Source organism: Carettochelys insculpta, chromosome 1 (assembly GCF_033958435.1).
Source record: "Carettochelys insculpta isolate YL-2023 chromosome 1, ASM3395843v1, whole genome shotgun sequence".
Taxonomy (NCBI): Eukaryota; Metazoa; Chordata; order Testudines; family Carettochelyidae; genus Carettochelys; species Carettochelys insculpta.
This window is the reverse complement of record NC_134137.1, coordinates 152,696,999-152,711,884: the sequence shown is the minus strand read 5'-3', so window position 1 is coordinate 152,711,884 and position 14,886 is coordinate 152,696,999. Positions and strand designations below refer to the sequence as shown.

The 14,886-nt window shown below is 42.7% G+C and overlaps 1 protein-coding gene across 5 annotated transcripts in view; it reads left to right on the top strand.

Moving 5' to 3' along the window:
- MAP3K15 (mitogen-activated protein kinase kinase kinase 15) overlaps nt 1–14,886 on the top strand; it is a 156,476-nt gene that overhangs the window by 114,793 nt on the left and 26,797 nt on the right. For all 5 annotated transcript variants that reach the window (XM_074993985.1, XM_074993986.1, XM_074993981.1 and 2 more), the window contains 2 exons: nt 8,874–9,031; nt 13,485–13,668. In XM_074993985.1, the coding sequence (XP_074850086.1) occupies nt 8,874–9,031; nt 13,485–13,668 (342 nt within the window). The remainder of the gene's footprint in view (nt 1–8,873; nt 9,032–13,484; nt 13,669–14,886) is intronic.

The window sequence follows — 14,886 nt, the reverse complement described above, 5'->3', positions numbered from 1 at the left end:
GCTGCAGTCAGGCCTACATAATTTTATGTATATCATCCTTTGTAAGAAAACTGGAGGAATTGCATAACTGTCAGCAGCGTGAGATTGTGAAAAAGCTTTTCTGTCCTTCTGAATGAGTACACGCTTGAGAAGCTGGAGGCAGTTTTCCGTCTCCACCATCTATGACCAATCACCATGTCTGTATAACTTTTTCCTAGCTCCAAAGGATTACTGCTGTTCTGAAAGCCAGTATATTATCTGTACTGTGATATTTAGAAAACAGATGATAATTCTAGGGATCTGAAAACATTATGCTTCCAGTTTTTCGCTCTTTATACTGAGCAAAGGATTGAGAAATTACATAAGCATGTTTTCCTTTTCATATCTATAGCTTCTTTGTTATATGGCAAGTTTTCCTTCCCCCTTGACTTTGCAAGCTTTTACTTCCTTTATTGTGTAAGAGTTTTTTTCTTTACGCAAATAAGTATCTGGCTAAAAGCAAACAGCCTTGTATTTCTAAACAATGTGAGCTCTTTTTTTATTGACCATAACAAACAGTGGGTCAACCAGTTGGTATCTATTTTGTAATTAACTTCTCAAATGAAAGTATTCAACATGAAGACCATGTCTCAGAAGTGTGCATTCCCAGATCAAAAGGAGCGATTTTAATCAAAATTTACTATTTTGGTTAGATATTGTTAGATATTTCCAGAGCTCTAATTTCTCCTTCAATAAAGAGAAGTACTGTTTCATGTAAAAAATAAAGTACTTGAAAGGAAAAGTGGTTATCAGTTTAGATATTTCAACTGCATTCGTTATCTTTGGGGCCATATGGCATTAGGTTTATGAATAGCTTATGTTATCACTGTGGGCCACTGTGCAACTCTGGGGAAGGGGAGAGTTGCCACAGCTCCTCCAGGAGCCAAATCAATGAGGGCTCACTTAGGTGGTAAGCCTATCCGGAGAGGTACTTCCCCACAGAGGCTTACATAGATTATCTCAGGATAAATTTTCCAGATGCCAACAGACAAAGAAAGGGCTTATGGTATAACAAGGCTGAGTTGAGTCTTTTCTGATTTGGCAAATGGACAGGACCTTTTCCCCAACCTTTGGAAAGGATTGGGATGATTTTGACTGTCTAGGACCCCATAAGACTGGGGGTTGACCTCTGGTGAGTTTTAGCACATGTAGGCTACGTCTACACGTGCAGCCAACATCGAAATAGTCTATTTCGATGAATAACGTCTACATGTCCTCCAGGGCCGGCAACATCGATGTTCAACTTCGACGTTGCTCAGCCCAACATCGAAATAGGCGCAGCGAGGGAACGTCTACACGTCAAAGTAGCACACATCGAAATAGGGATGCCAGGCACAGCTGCAGACAGGGTCACAGGGTGGACTCAACAGCCAGCCACTCCCTTAAAGGGCCCCTCCCAGACACAGTTGCACTAAACAACACAAGATCCACAGAGCTGACAACTGGTTGCAGACCCTGTGCCTGCAGCATAGATCCCCAGCTGCCGCAGAAGCAGCCAGAAGCCCTGGGCTAAGGGCTGCTGCCCACAGTGACCATAGAGCCCCGCAGGGGCTGGAGAGAGAGCATCTCTCAACCCCTCAGCTGATGGCTGCCATGGAGGACCCGGCAATTTCGACGTTGCGGGACGCGGATCGTCTACACGGTCCCTACTTCGACGTTGAACGTCGAAGTAGGGCGCTATTCCTATCTCCTCATGAGGTTAGCGACTTCGACGTCTCGCCGCCTAACGTCGAAGTTAACTTCGAAATAGCGCCTGACGCGTGTAGACGCGACGGGCGCTATTTCGAAGTTGGTGCCGCTACTTCGAAGTAGCGTGCACGTGTAGACGCAGCCGTACAGGAGCTTTTGTTGACTTTTATCTATTTTCTGTGTAATACTGTTACCTTAAAGATAAATGCATTTTGCTTTCTGAAGACTGGTTGGTAATTTGTAGACACTGTTGTAGCCCTTGGAGGAAGGTTAATGACAGGTGTGACAGGAAATCACAGTGAAATTCAGAGGGACTGCAAGCCTAACCCCATAGGCTTAAGGGAGAGAGATGTGGCTCTGTGCCTGAAAGAGTTTACAGTTGGAAGTCTGAAACCTTGTTAAATTGATGAATTAAACAATGATGAGTTACTGGACCAGCTAGTATTCACCCAAGAGTTCTGATAGAACTCAAATATGAACTTGTAGAACTAAAAACTTTGGAATATAACCTGTCGCATAAATCAACTTTAATACCAGATGACTGAAAAAATAGCTAATGTGATGCCAATTATTAAGAAAGGATCCAGAGGCAGGAATATTGCTTGGAACTACCATAAAGAACAGAATTATCAGAAATTTGGATGAATACAATTTGTTGGAGAAGATTTCAGCACTGCTTTTGCTGAGAAAAATCATGCTTCACCAATTTTATTAGATTGCTTTGAGGGTCAACAAATGTGGATAAGGGTGATCCAGTGGATATAGTGTGCTTGGACTGCCATAAAGCCTCAGAAAAGGCTCTTTAAGAAAGTAAATAAGAAAGAAAGGCTCTTTAAGAAAGGGATAAGAAAGAAGGTCCTCTCATGGATCAGTAACTAGTTAAAAGGCAAGAAAACAAGAGTAGGAATAAATGGTCATTTTTCACACTGGAGAGAGATATAATATTTACCTCTAGGAATCTGTGTGAGGATTGATACTATTCAACATATTCAGAAATTTATTTGAATAATCTGGATGTATATTTCTGAACTGACTTAGGCTCAGAGTGAGCTGGTCCTGTGAGAGTAAGAGATTCAAGCTAATTTAAAGTCTTTCTCGTAGGCTATGCCTACACAGCAGGCACCATTTCAGGATACCACAATATCCCAAAATAGCTGCTCAGCCTGAATGGACTATAATCAGTACACGGTGTAATATCTCCTTTATATTTCAAAATAAGCACCTCAAACCTTGTACACTATTCATCTGGTGTTTTTCTTTATTACAAATATTATTGAACAAGCCGGTAAGGACTTGATGTCTCCTTTCCTTGTGCGCTCGCTGCACCTGTCAATACTACTTCTGGCCCTGAGTCTTTCTCTTTTTTTCATTTCGCTAAGTGCATCTGCAACCTCCTCCTCTGGTATGCAGTCTGTCATATCCCAGTTTAGTTTATGTATTTTTAATTCCACCATTGCGTTCTCCTCACTCATCATGCTTTCAAAATAAACACTTTGTTGAGTAATTCACTGTTTATTTGCAAATACCATATTGATTTCTAATGTAAGCAAACATACTTCCCTCATCATTTTCTGTCCTGACTTGGCAAGTCTATACGTGATCTTCCTTTCCTTGTATCCTCCTAATTAGTTATTTAGCTCATAACATGCTTTTATACTTTAAGCTGTTGCAACCTTTCTTATGGTCTCCCTTTTCCATCCTCATATGCCATCTCATCACTACTGAAACACACTGGCCTCTCATTTTTTTCAAGGTTGTCTTTTTCCTCCTAACTTGAGGATTTAACTGCCAAGTCTTTTTTTGTTTTAAATCCTTTTCAGATAGTTCCATAGCCATGGTTTCCTGCACTGCACATGTGCAATAGCACTTCCTCATGCTATCTGGGGTACGTGTGATGCGGGCCCCTCAGTTCCTTCTCTACCAGTCTCAGTAGCAGATAGAGCTTCGCTCTTTCCGACTGAGTGACAATCACAGAATCATAGAATACTAGGACTGGAAGTGACCTTGAGAGGTCATTGAGTCCAGCCCCCTGCCCTCATGGCAGGACCAAGTACTGTCTGGACCATTCCTGATAGTCATTTATCTAACCTGCTCTTAAATATCTCCAGAGATGGAGATTCCACAACTTCCCTAAGCAATTTATTCCAGTGTTTGACCATCCTGACAGTTAGGAACTTTTTCTTAATGCCCAGCCTAAACCTCCCTTGCTGCAGTTTAAGCCCATTGCTTCTTGTTCTATCCTCAGAGGCCAAGAAGAACAAGTTTTCTCCCTCCTCCTTAGAACACCCTTTTAGATACGTGAGAACCGCGATCGTGTCCCCCCTCAATCTTCTTTTTTCCAAACTAAACAAGCCCAATTCTTTCAGCCTTTCTTCATAGGTCACATTCTCTAGACCTTTGATCATTCTTGTCGCTCTTTTCTGGACCCTTTCCAATTTCTCCACATCTTTCTTGAACTGCGGTGCCCAGAACTGGACACAGTACTCCAACTGAGGCCTAACCAGCGCAGAGTAGAGTGGAAGAATGATTTCTCATGTCTTGTTCACAACACACCTGTTAGTGCATCCCAGAATCGTGTCTGGTTTTTTTGCAACAGCATCACACTGTTGACTCATATTTAGCTTGTGGTCCACTATAACCCCTAGATCCCTTTCTGCCATACTCCTTCCTAGACAGTCGCTTCCCATTCTGTATGTGTGAAACTTATTGTTCCTTCCTAAGTAGAGCACTTTGCATTTGTCTTTATTAACTTCATCCTGTTTACCTCAGACCATTTCTCCAATTTGTCCAGATCATTTTAAATTTTGACCCTATCTTCCAAAGCAGTTGCAACCCCTCCTAGCATGGTATCATCTGCAAACTTAATAAGCATACTTTCTATGCCAATATCTAAATCGTTGATGAAGATATTGAAGAGAACCGGTCCCAAAACAGGCCCCTGTGGAACCCCACTTGTTATACCTTTCCAGCAGGATTGAGAACCATTAATAACTACTCTCTGAGTATGGTTATTCAGTCAGTTTTACATCTACCTTTATAGTAGCCCCATCTAAGTTGTATTTGCCTAGTTTATTGATAAGAATATCATGCAAGACCGTTATCAAATGCTTCACTGAAGTCTTAGGTACACCATATCCACTGCTTCTCCCTTATCCACTAGGCTCATTATCCTATCAAAGAAAGCTATCAGATTGGTTTGACATGATTTATTCTTTACATATCCATGCTGGCTGTTCCCTATCACCTCCTACCTTTTAAGTGTTTGCAGAGGATTTCCTTAATTACTTGTTCCATTATCTTTCCTGGCACAGAAGTTAAACTGAACAGTTTGTAGTTTCCTGCTTTGTTCTGATTCCCATTTTTATAGATGGGCACTATATTTGCCTTCTTCCAGTCTTCTGGAATCTCTTCTGTCTCCCATGATTTTCCAAAAAGGACAGCTAAAGGTTCAGATTCCTCCTGTATCAGCTCCTTGAGTATTCTAGGACGCATTTCATCAGGCCCTGGTGACTTGCAGACATCTAACTTTTCTAAGTGATTTTTAACTTATTTTTTTTATCTTATCTTCTAAACCTACCTCTTTTCCCCTAGCATTCACTATGTTTAGCATTCCCTCCTCAGACTTCTTGGTGAAGACCGAAACAAAGAAGTTTTACCTCTTTCTTCAATGTTTGTTTCAATAATTTATCACAATCTTTAATCTTGGTCTTGTAAACAGATTTGCACAAACAGGTTGATGGCCATGGGACATGCAGATGCGATTGCAGGCATGCAGATGAGATTGCAAGATCAGGGCCTCATTTTGTTAACATGTAGAGTTGTAAACACTTGTAAGTTTAAGCACTGCAGTTCAGTATTCCAAGAATAGCCATTTTTGTTGTGTTATATGGGAAATGATTGCTTTCCAATTTTATGATAACATAAATCAGCAATAAAATGCAAAAGCTAAGTTCTATTTAAAATCAAAAAATCCATATGCAAACAGCATTTTATAATGAAGCAATTTTATACTTCATTTCTTACTAAAACACTTCAACCTTTGCAATCAACATATAAAATTGAATATCTTTAGGGAAGGTAAACCTTTTCATTTAAAAATGTTGTGACTTCTAAAAATTTGATTTACATTTCCCTAGGTTTTAGGTTTATCTCACTTTTCATACTATGTTGTTATTTTCCTTCTGACTGCTCCTGCCAATAGCACAACTCCAAAAAGTGGTGTTTAGGCATTTGTTTTTAGTGGCCTTACTAGACTACTATGTTTATAAGAGTTTAGTTTGTTTTCCTCCTATAAACAAACTGATCTTCAAGTGTCACTTCCTGGAATATGCATGTTTTACGAAGTGCACTGAGGTAGGTGTGGTAAATAAGTTGCTAATGCCTTTTTTTTTTTTTTTAAATTATACTGATAATACAAGGTAAAGCTATTTCTTAATAAATGAATTTTACATTAGTTAACATTCCAGGCATGGCCTTTTCACTTTGTTATTAGCGTCTCTTATACCCCAGAGGAAACTGTGTAATATGTATGTTACTCTTTCATTAGAGTTCATATATTTCTTCACAATGTGTGTTCATAATGTAATATTATAAGTCTTTTAAGTCTATTTCTTACTCAATTACTTTTGATGATTTTAAGTTACTGAGAGCCCTCGCTAGGTTCTGTTTCCTTAGTTTATTTCTTCTTGAGTAGTTTGCTATACTTACGAAGTTAGGGAAGAATAGCTTTCAGACTTCTTTTTCCTTGAAGCAATGAGAATGTGTTTATACTCTGGTTCATAACTGGGAATGGAAAGTGGCATTCTTCCATAATGGCAAAAAAAAAAAAAAAAAAAAGAACCCTTCCCACCCTAAAAAAATTTTTTTCTTTGCATTAATTTATATCTTGTTATATTTTGTTATATTAATTTATATATAACAAAAGCTTTCTATAAAGTGTATGGAACTATGTCTTCTCATCAGTAATCATGGAATGTCAAACACACGTTTCAGCCTGTTTCCTGTCTCCCCCATTTCTCACACACACACACACACCCCTCAGATGCAACTCTCTTCCCTGTGATTGGATCCAACTGCTGAATCACATGTGTTTGTAAGTACCTGGGTCTTAATAGGGACTGGTCACATTTTCCTAACTCTGGGTCTCACATGCAAAAGCTGAGTCTGACGCTCCCTGGGCAGCAGGACCTTTCAGTTAGTTGTGTAGACCCGGGAACCATCATCACAGTCCTTCCAAGGACCCAGTTGGTTACATCAGCTTCCCCAAAGATCACCTAGCCGTGGGAGCTCTGATTTCCTAGTTAATCCCTTTAGGGACAATGTGTCAATGAAGTAATTAATACAGGTTTAGAAGGGACTGTCTTAACCACAATTACATTTACTCTCAACAAAGCACAACTGAGTTACAGATCCATGGAAAACAACAAAACACTGAAGACAACTTCCTGGTCTGAACTCAGTCCATCTGAGAGCTCTGGTTCTGGTCAGCATTTTCTACCAAGAGAAGAGATTTCCCTCCCCACCCACTCCCCTCCAGTCACCTTCCTTCTTTGTTCCCTTCCTCTCTCCAGGTGAGTCTTCTGGCTTTCAGTGTTGGATGGTCCCTTTGTTCAGAGAAGCAGCCTCCGAGTAGAAGTCTCTTCTCTTTAGTCAGATGGTCAGGCAGAGAAATTGCATGTGCTACCACAGAGCCATCCCATCCGTAGGATGAGGTGGGGTGGCCACCCCAGGCCCCCTGCTTTTGGGGGCCCGGCAGCGGCCACTTCAACTGTCCTGTGGAGGAGAAGGGGGATGATTACTTGGGGCAGGGAGCAGCAGAGTCTCACCTCCCCAGTCCCTACCCTCTGCGCTCACTCACCTGGCCTCCGCTCCCAGCTGCCCACAGGGAGGCAGGGCTCAGCAGGCCGGGAGGCTGTGGCAGAGGAGATCAGGCTTCTGCTGGTGGGTGAGTGGGGGAAGGGGAGGAGAGGAGAGGAGGTGACTACAGGTGCTGTTGCTGCTGTCTGCCTGTCCCTGCCATCCACACCCTGCCCCAGGCAAGGAGGCAGGGTGGGGCTGGAGTGGGGGAAGGGGTAGGGCCTGTGCTGCGGGGCAGTTGCCTGGGGCCCAGCGCCTGGGGTACTGGGGCAAGGGGATTGCCCCATAGCCCCCCCTTCTCCCGCTCAGAACAGCCCTGCTCTCCCAGGCAGGTTTTAGTGTAAGAAGCCCGTTCAGAATCGCTGGTGCAGCTAGAAGAAAACCCATTGCTCCAGCAGCAAAGACATTCATCGTTAGTGGTCCTTGAGGGCTTTCTCATTATTAGCCTCTTCGAGGTGTCCTGCCCCCTCCCACAAGCCAAGAGAGACCCCCTGTGTCATGGTTTCATCAGCACCTGAATGTCTGACTCTACTATGGAGATTACAATACAGACCAAAGGTCACAGGGAGGGTTACAATCACTGGTGTTTTCAAAAGGAACAGGAATCCCAGAAGATGTATCATTCGCAATTTTACCCAGGTAGTCACCCTGTTGTCACATAGCTCTGCCACTTGCCTGCACAGGGCTGTTACTTTTGGTTTCTCTTACTCCACCCCAATACTTTGCTTATAATCTAGGACACTTTTTGTTGTTCTGCCTAATTTCTTGTCCAAATTGCTTCTCTCTAGCCCTCCCTCTTTCCATTTCACTCCCTCTTCACGAACCCTCATTCAGCTCCTGAACCTCTGCTACCAGGCCGGGCCCTCTCTTGCTGGACTAATTCGCTTAGTTATTGCTGGCATTCACCTACTCTGTGTTCCCCCTTGCTGCCTACTTGCTCTAAAAGAACCTGTCAACTCATTTGCTGCTTTCTGTGGCACTTTTTATTCTCGTATCTTCCTAGCTTGTTGTTTGTAGAGTTGGAGGTAGGCTTAGCTTAAATAAGGCATGGGAGAGCTTTCACATTGTACCATAAATAGATTTTCTCCCATCTGAATCCCTCCATGTGAGGGGAAGAAGAAGTTGTATAGAAAAGACATGGGAAGATAAAACCTTACCAGGCAGTGTTGGTGGTAGAGTTTGAGTTGCCCATCAGCTGCCTTTGAAGTGACAGCCTGCAAAGGATTTAATGATAATGGTGCAGTATGTTTGTTTGATAAGAAAAGCAAATATTTGACTTGCGTGTTCTTCCCTTTTTTGTCTCGATTCAGGCACTTTGCAGTATATGGCTCCAGAGATTATAGATAAGGGGCCTCGGGGATATGGGGCACCAGCTGATATCTGGTCACTGGGTTGTACCATCATTGAAATGGCAACAGGAAAACCTCCATTTCATGAGCTCGGGGAGCCGCAAGCAGCTATGTTTAAAGTAAGAATCATTTTATTTCCTGGGTGGCACGTTTGACTTGACACAATGCCGGCTAAGTACATTTTTGTATAAATAATATTTACAAGTTAAATATTCTGATCAATTTATTCTACATTGGCAATGCAATTACCTGTTAGAAAAGTTACTGTGTATAAGATCAAGGTCCAAACTGTGATTGCTGTATGCATGCAAATGCTTCAAGATGCCACAGTCCGAGAGGTGCCATTTCCATTGGGCAAAAAAAAATAGGTCAGCGCACAGTGTGCTACAAAATTAGGATTTCTAAAAATTGCTGGTTTTGACCAAACCTCTCATTCCCTGTGTTCCTTCAATCCTGTCAGCATCTCCCTTCACTGCTCTTCACTATATACCTGCTTTCTTGGCACTTCAGAGAGTGAGACAATTATGTGACAAATGTCCCCTCCGCTGCTTTAAATCTGTCCTTAAAAGCTTCCCTTCCTGAAAAGCTGTCTAGCCTGTCTTTCTAATACTCCCATCTTGTTAGGTGCATAGTGTCTCCTGAAATACACTGAGCACTTTCAGCTCCCAGTAGTTTCCATGAGAGTTGGGGGCACACTACCCCTTATTTCCTTAGATTTCAGAGACTTTGGACTAGGGATACATCTTTCTCCATTTTATAAAGTAATGTATACATGGACAGTGCTATAGGCCTGGTCAGAGTTCTTTTAGCTAACTTCTAAAGTAAACTTATTTTTATAACATCAGATTTATTTTTGTTCATTTTGTGTTCTGAGCACCAATTATGGCACATGATGAGATGTTTATGATCTCATAGTAAGATACGGAAGCTGAGAGGCAGAAATCTCTTCCTGGCTCTGCTACTGACTTGCTGTGTTCTTGAACAAGACACTTAAAGTCACCTGTGTAGTAAGGAAAACATCATCCCCCTAACCTGGCATAACATGGCTTAATTAGTTAACATTTATGAAGTGGTTTGTGATCTTCTGGTAAAGCTCACTGTGCAAATAGTGTTGAAGCTATCGAGAACTGTCATAATAAAATCAAATACCAGCCATTAGACCCAGTAAATTAGACTGCAGTCCAGCAAAGCACTTCAGCACATGCATCATTTTAAGCACAGCCAGTCCCACTGAACTCAAAAGGAAAAGAAATGGAAGAGGGAGGAATTTATTATAATCTTTTGGTTATGTAGTCTGATTTATTAACTTCTCAGATCCATGAAAAGCACAAGTTATTTCCATGTCACAGTCAATTTCCATTGTGATCTGTTTGTCAGCAGATGCCTTTTTTTAGCGTCTGGCCCTTTTTGTAAAGCCGTTCTTCTCTGCATGGGACATGAAAGGTATCTTTCCTTTAAGATATGCTCCTGAGCTGTTATTAAACTGTGGATCAAAGTCCTGAATGCCCTGGTGGGCCCTGCACAAGTTCTCAGGATGACTAGGGAGGGAGACAAGCGGGGCCTTGTGTGTTCCCTGATTCTACAATTGTGGCATTTCCACCCAATTTAGTTATGCTGCAAACCTGTTCCTGAACCACCTCTCACTTGCAATGTTTAAATTAGTGTTTGATGTTGCTTTATTTTTTAAGGCTGACTTTCTTGCCCTCCTGATTGTGATCACAACCTTGAAAAAATGCAGTGAATGCAAACTACTCGCTGCCTGAGTCAGCTAAGAGTCTGAAACTATGACTGTGGCCGATGTAAGCTGTCTCCCTTTCATCTCACTTAGGGCTCTGTGTAAACCATTATGCTCTGGCCATGGAACTTGATATTTTTCAAAGAATACCACATAACTCAGCATTTTAATAATGCGTTACAATATTTTATTGTAGCTACACATGCAATGTTTTTGCTTTTTAGTCTCCCTCCATACTGGGACCTGCCTGCAGTTATGTCTTGCTTGGCGCCTTTCCCCAAAGGGGGAATGAACCAATTGGTGCATGTTCTCCTCTATGTTCTATAGAACCAGTGAGGAAGGGGGCCAGACTCCAAGTTACAGCCAGGAAGCTGGTAGCACAGACAGAATAGGTAGGAGGCCTAAGAGAGGCGGGGCGAGAGCAGCAAGTACCTGAGGCCTGGATAGCTGAAAAGACAAACGACTGAAACTGACTATGAGCTCCCTTCCTACTTGGGTGTGACAGAGCAGAGGAAGAGGGCTCCAAGCAAACTGCCCATGGAGCATTATAACTGCTAAGGCCTATAGAGTTGAGCCATCCAAAAAACACGGTGAAAACATCCATCATTGCTCAGTTGTACAATCTGGAGTATTTTCAACTATGAGCCATAGTTGTGTGTGCATAGGGATGGCAATAAAGGGTATTTCACAGAGATATAATAAACTAACTTTGCTACAGAATGTAGGGGTGCTTGCTGTCAACTTTGGTTCCGTAGTGCCATGGAAAACATAAGGCCTTGGAGACAGGGGAGCAGCTGGCTGTAAAACAACATTGACAAAACTTCCTGTACCTCTAGGAGAGTTTGACTAAGGTTGGCTGAATGATTTGGGGAGATGCACTCAGACTTGCACTAAAGCTCCCAGACTGCACTGAACGGTGATATATTTTGGTGTCATCTGTGTCATAATGCTTCTGCTTTTTCACTGTCCCAGAGGAAACTGCATTATGAGAACCCTTTCCTTGCATGCATGGAGCAGGAGAGAGCCAATGCCATGGATTGACAGGTCAAGAAGAGCCCTGCAGTGTGAGGATCCATTAACTAAGCACTGGAGAGAAATGCCTCCAAGGGCTGGTTTCTTCTGCCATATGTGCTGCCTGGTACATTATACCAGGCTGGCACTGAGAGACAATAGCTGTTTGATTAGCAGAGCACTGTATTTGGTGTGTATGGTGCTTTACAGATCGAATGGAGATGGTCCCTCTGACAGGTTAACTGAAGTGCAGAGGGACCAGATGGCGTGCTGGTCACATCGTAGTAGCAGAACTTAGGAGAAGTTTGTGCCAATGAATTTGCAGCCCGGAATCTTATGCTGTGCACAGGAAATATTAGGTCTAGTTTTTAAAATCATAGCTTTCGATATGCATGAAGACAGAGTTTGGGAGTGCCTAATGCATTGATATTTTATACTCTGCACTACAATTCAAATACAGACTCCATTGCTGAGCATTGTGGCTTCAGCCTGCATTGTGGGCAAGCTTTACTGGTTCCGACAAAGCTAAACTTCTATTGTAAATGTGTAATAATGCTTGTGTGTTAATACAGTTATCCAGTGTGATTATTTAGACAAGTCTTTATTTCAGCAAGCTGCTGCCACTTGCTTCATCACTTAGCTACTATCTGCCTTGTGGCCAGCATAATTTTCAGGCCTCTGCTGCTTGTTTTTCAGAGTCTATTTTACATAAATATATCAAGGCTGAAGACAATAATTCTGCCAGATTTGTACTGTACATGCTGAATGTATGGTACAGCTCTGTCCTAAAGGGTACACCTGTGGGGCAAAGAACTCCCTCCCCGGCTGCCACTGCCACAAGGAATGTCAGAACTCAGGTCAGCTACACGGTTCCCAGCGATGGGGCGAAAGATAATAGTATGGACATTCAGACTCAGGCTGGTCCCTGTGCTTCGGGCCTGGGGAAGGAGTTGGTGCCTAAGCTTGTGATCCAGCCCTCACCTGAATGTCCACAAGGCTTTTTATTAGCTCTGCCTGAGAGTCACAGCTGTGGGTTGTTTGTTTTGTGTGTGTTGTAGACATGCCCAAAAATGGCTGTGGAAAATCAGCACTGGGATTAAAAATCGATAGCTCACACCAGAGGCAATATTGAAATACTGTACAGTGATGTTTTGAAATAAATATCTGTCTAATCACATTATCACATGGAATTACATTGGTTGTACAATTTCCAGGTGGCCGTCTGGGAAGATTCTTAGCTGACATGGGGTCTTAACTTTGGGGATCATGAGTGCATCTGGCTGCAGGCAGGGGCTGGGTGTTGGTGCTTGTGCCTGAGAATGGGTACTGGGTAGTTTGACACCTGCAAAGCAGGACAGGTCTGGGCGCCAGACAGAGGGAATGGGGTATGAAGGGAATCAGCATTATGGCTGGAAGCTGGTTTTGATACGTGGAGAGAAGTGTCTGGGGAGGGGTAGCACTGGCTGTGCTAGAGAACAGAAAGGCATGGCAGCTAGGAAGGAGAATAAAGTCTGGAGCATTTGCAGTGGAGATAGTTGGATCTGTCCATGTCTCAGTGTTTGAGTTGAGCCAGTGTAACCAGTTAGGGGTACACGTCTGAAGGTGCCAACATTTGCAGTAGATATACACCCAGACCCCCAGCTGGTGTAAACAGAGCCTCACTGATGCTCAACTGACTTCAGTGGACTTCTTCATTGCAGCTGTCAGACTCTCCACTCGCAGTTATTGGAGCTATGCCAATATATGTCAAGCCAGGAGCTTCTAATGGCCTTCGTGTGGCTGTTCGTTGGAGGCCACATAATTTTGTATCCATATTTTATTTACAGGTTGGGATGTTTAAAATTCATCCTGAAGTCCCAGAATCTCTATCCGCTGAAGCAAAGGTCTTTATTTTGCTCTGCTTTGAACCTGATCCGAATAAGCGTGTCACAGCATCTGATTTACTCAAAGACCCCTTCTTAAAGCAGTTCAACAAGGGCAAGAAAAACCGAATTGCATTCAAGCCTTTAGGTAAGGACTTATCAGCCAACTCACATCTGCATTCGTAAGTGTTACATAAGAAGATCTGAATCATTAGCCAATTCCTCTTTTATTTAGGATCTTGAACATACCAAGAAATCAACTGGTACTAAACTGTAAAAGGTACCTTGTGGTTGACATGTATAACTTCTTTTGTCTTGTTGCAATCTTCCCATTAGCCCAGGGAATGAACCGCTTTTCATGGAAAGAGGAAAGCTCATTCTGCCAAGATTTTCCTAAGTTTCTTAAATTTTTGGGTGCTCACCAAGATTCACCTCAAAGATGTCAGATTTTCACAGGGTAGGTGCTCGGCACCTTCTGAAAATCAGGTCTCTTTTCAAATGTGCGAAGGTTGGGACCCAAATTTTAAGATACCCAAAGTCACTAATCATTTTTGAAAATCCTGGCAATACATTTTGATGTTTTATGTTCAATTTGTACATATTGGAGAGGATTTTCAAGCTTTCATCCTGTCACTGTGCATCTGTGGTGCATAGGACACAAGACTGAGGACACACTGCTGAGAAACAGGGGGAAACTCACCCCAGACTGTTCTTCATCTGTTGTTAGATTTACCAAGCCAGGAATATACGCAAAGTTCTGTCTCACCGCACTGGCGAACAAGGAGTCAGAAGTGCAGTCATATTAGCCACTCCAGCTTTTATTCTACCCCTCCGACATGAGATTTTGTGATGAGTGGTTGTTGAAAACCAGTTGCTTCAAACAAGGGGTTCCTCTGATCTCAGAGAGATCAGCCACACAGCTATAACTCTGATCTTGCCCAATAATCATGCTGCTGCCACTTCTTTCATTATTAAAATCTAATGGATTGTTAATTCAAATAGGAGAGAAGTAAATTGATTAATAGAACATAAACTACCCTGGCAGCACCAGGTCTTCAGCCCCTTGTTGGAGATTTTGTGTGAGGCATGCCATCCACCTGGTAGCCACCCACCCATCTGGAACCAAGAATACCCAGGCAGATTACCTCAACAGGACCTTCTCCTCTTACCCCAACGGGTCACTTCCTCCGGAGGTGGTCAGTCTCAGCTTCCAAGGTGGGGAACTCCACAGACAGCAGGGGATGCATCACATTTTCTAGAATCTTCATGACCACTTCCTGGTACTGTGGTGGGGAGCCCTGGTGTATACATTTCTGCTGGTGCCTCTGATCCACAGGGTTATGCTAAAGGTAATACTAGACAGAAT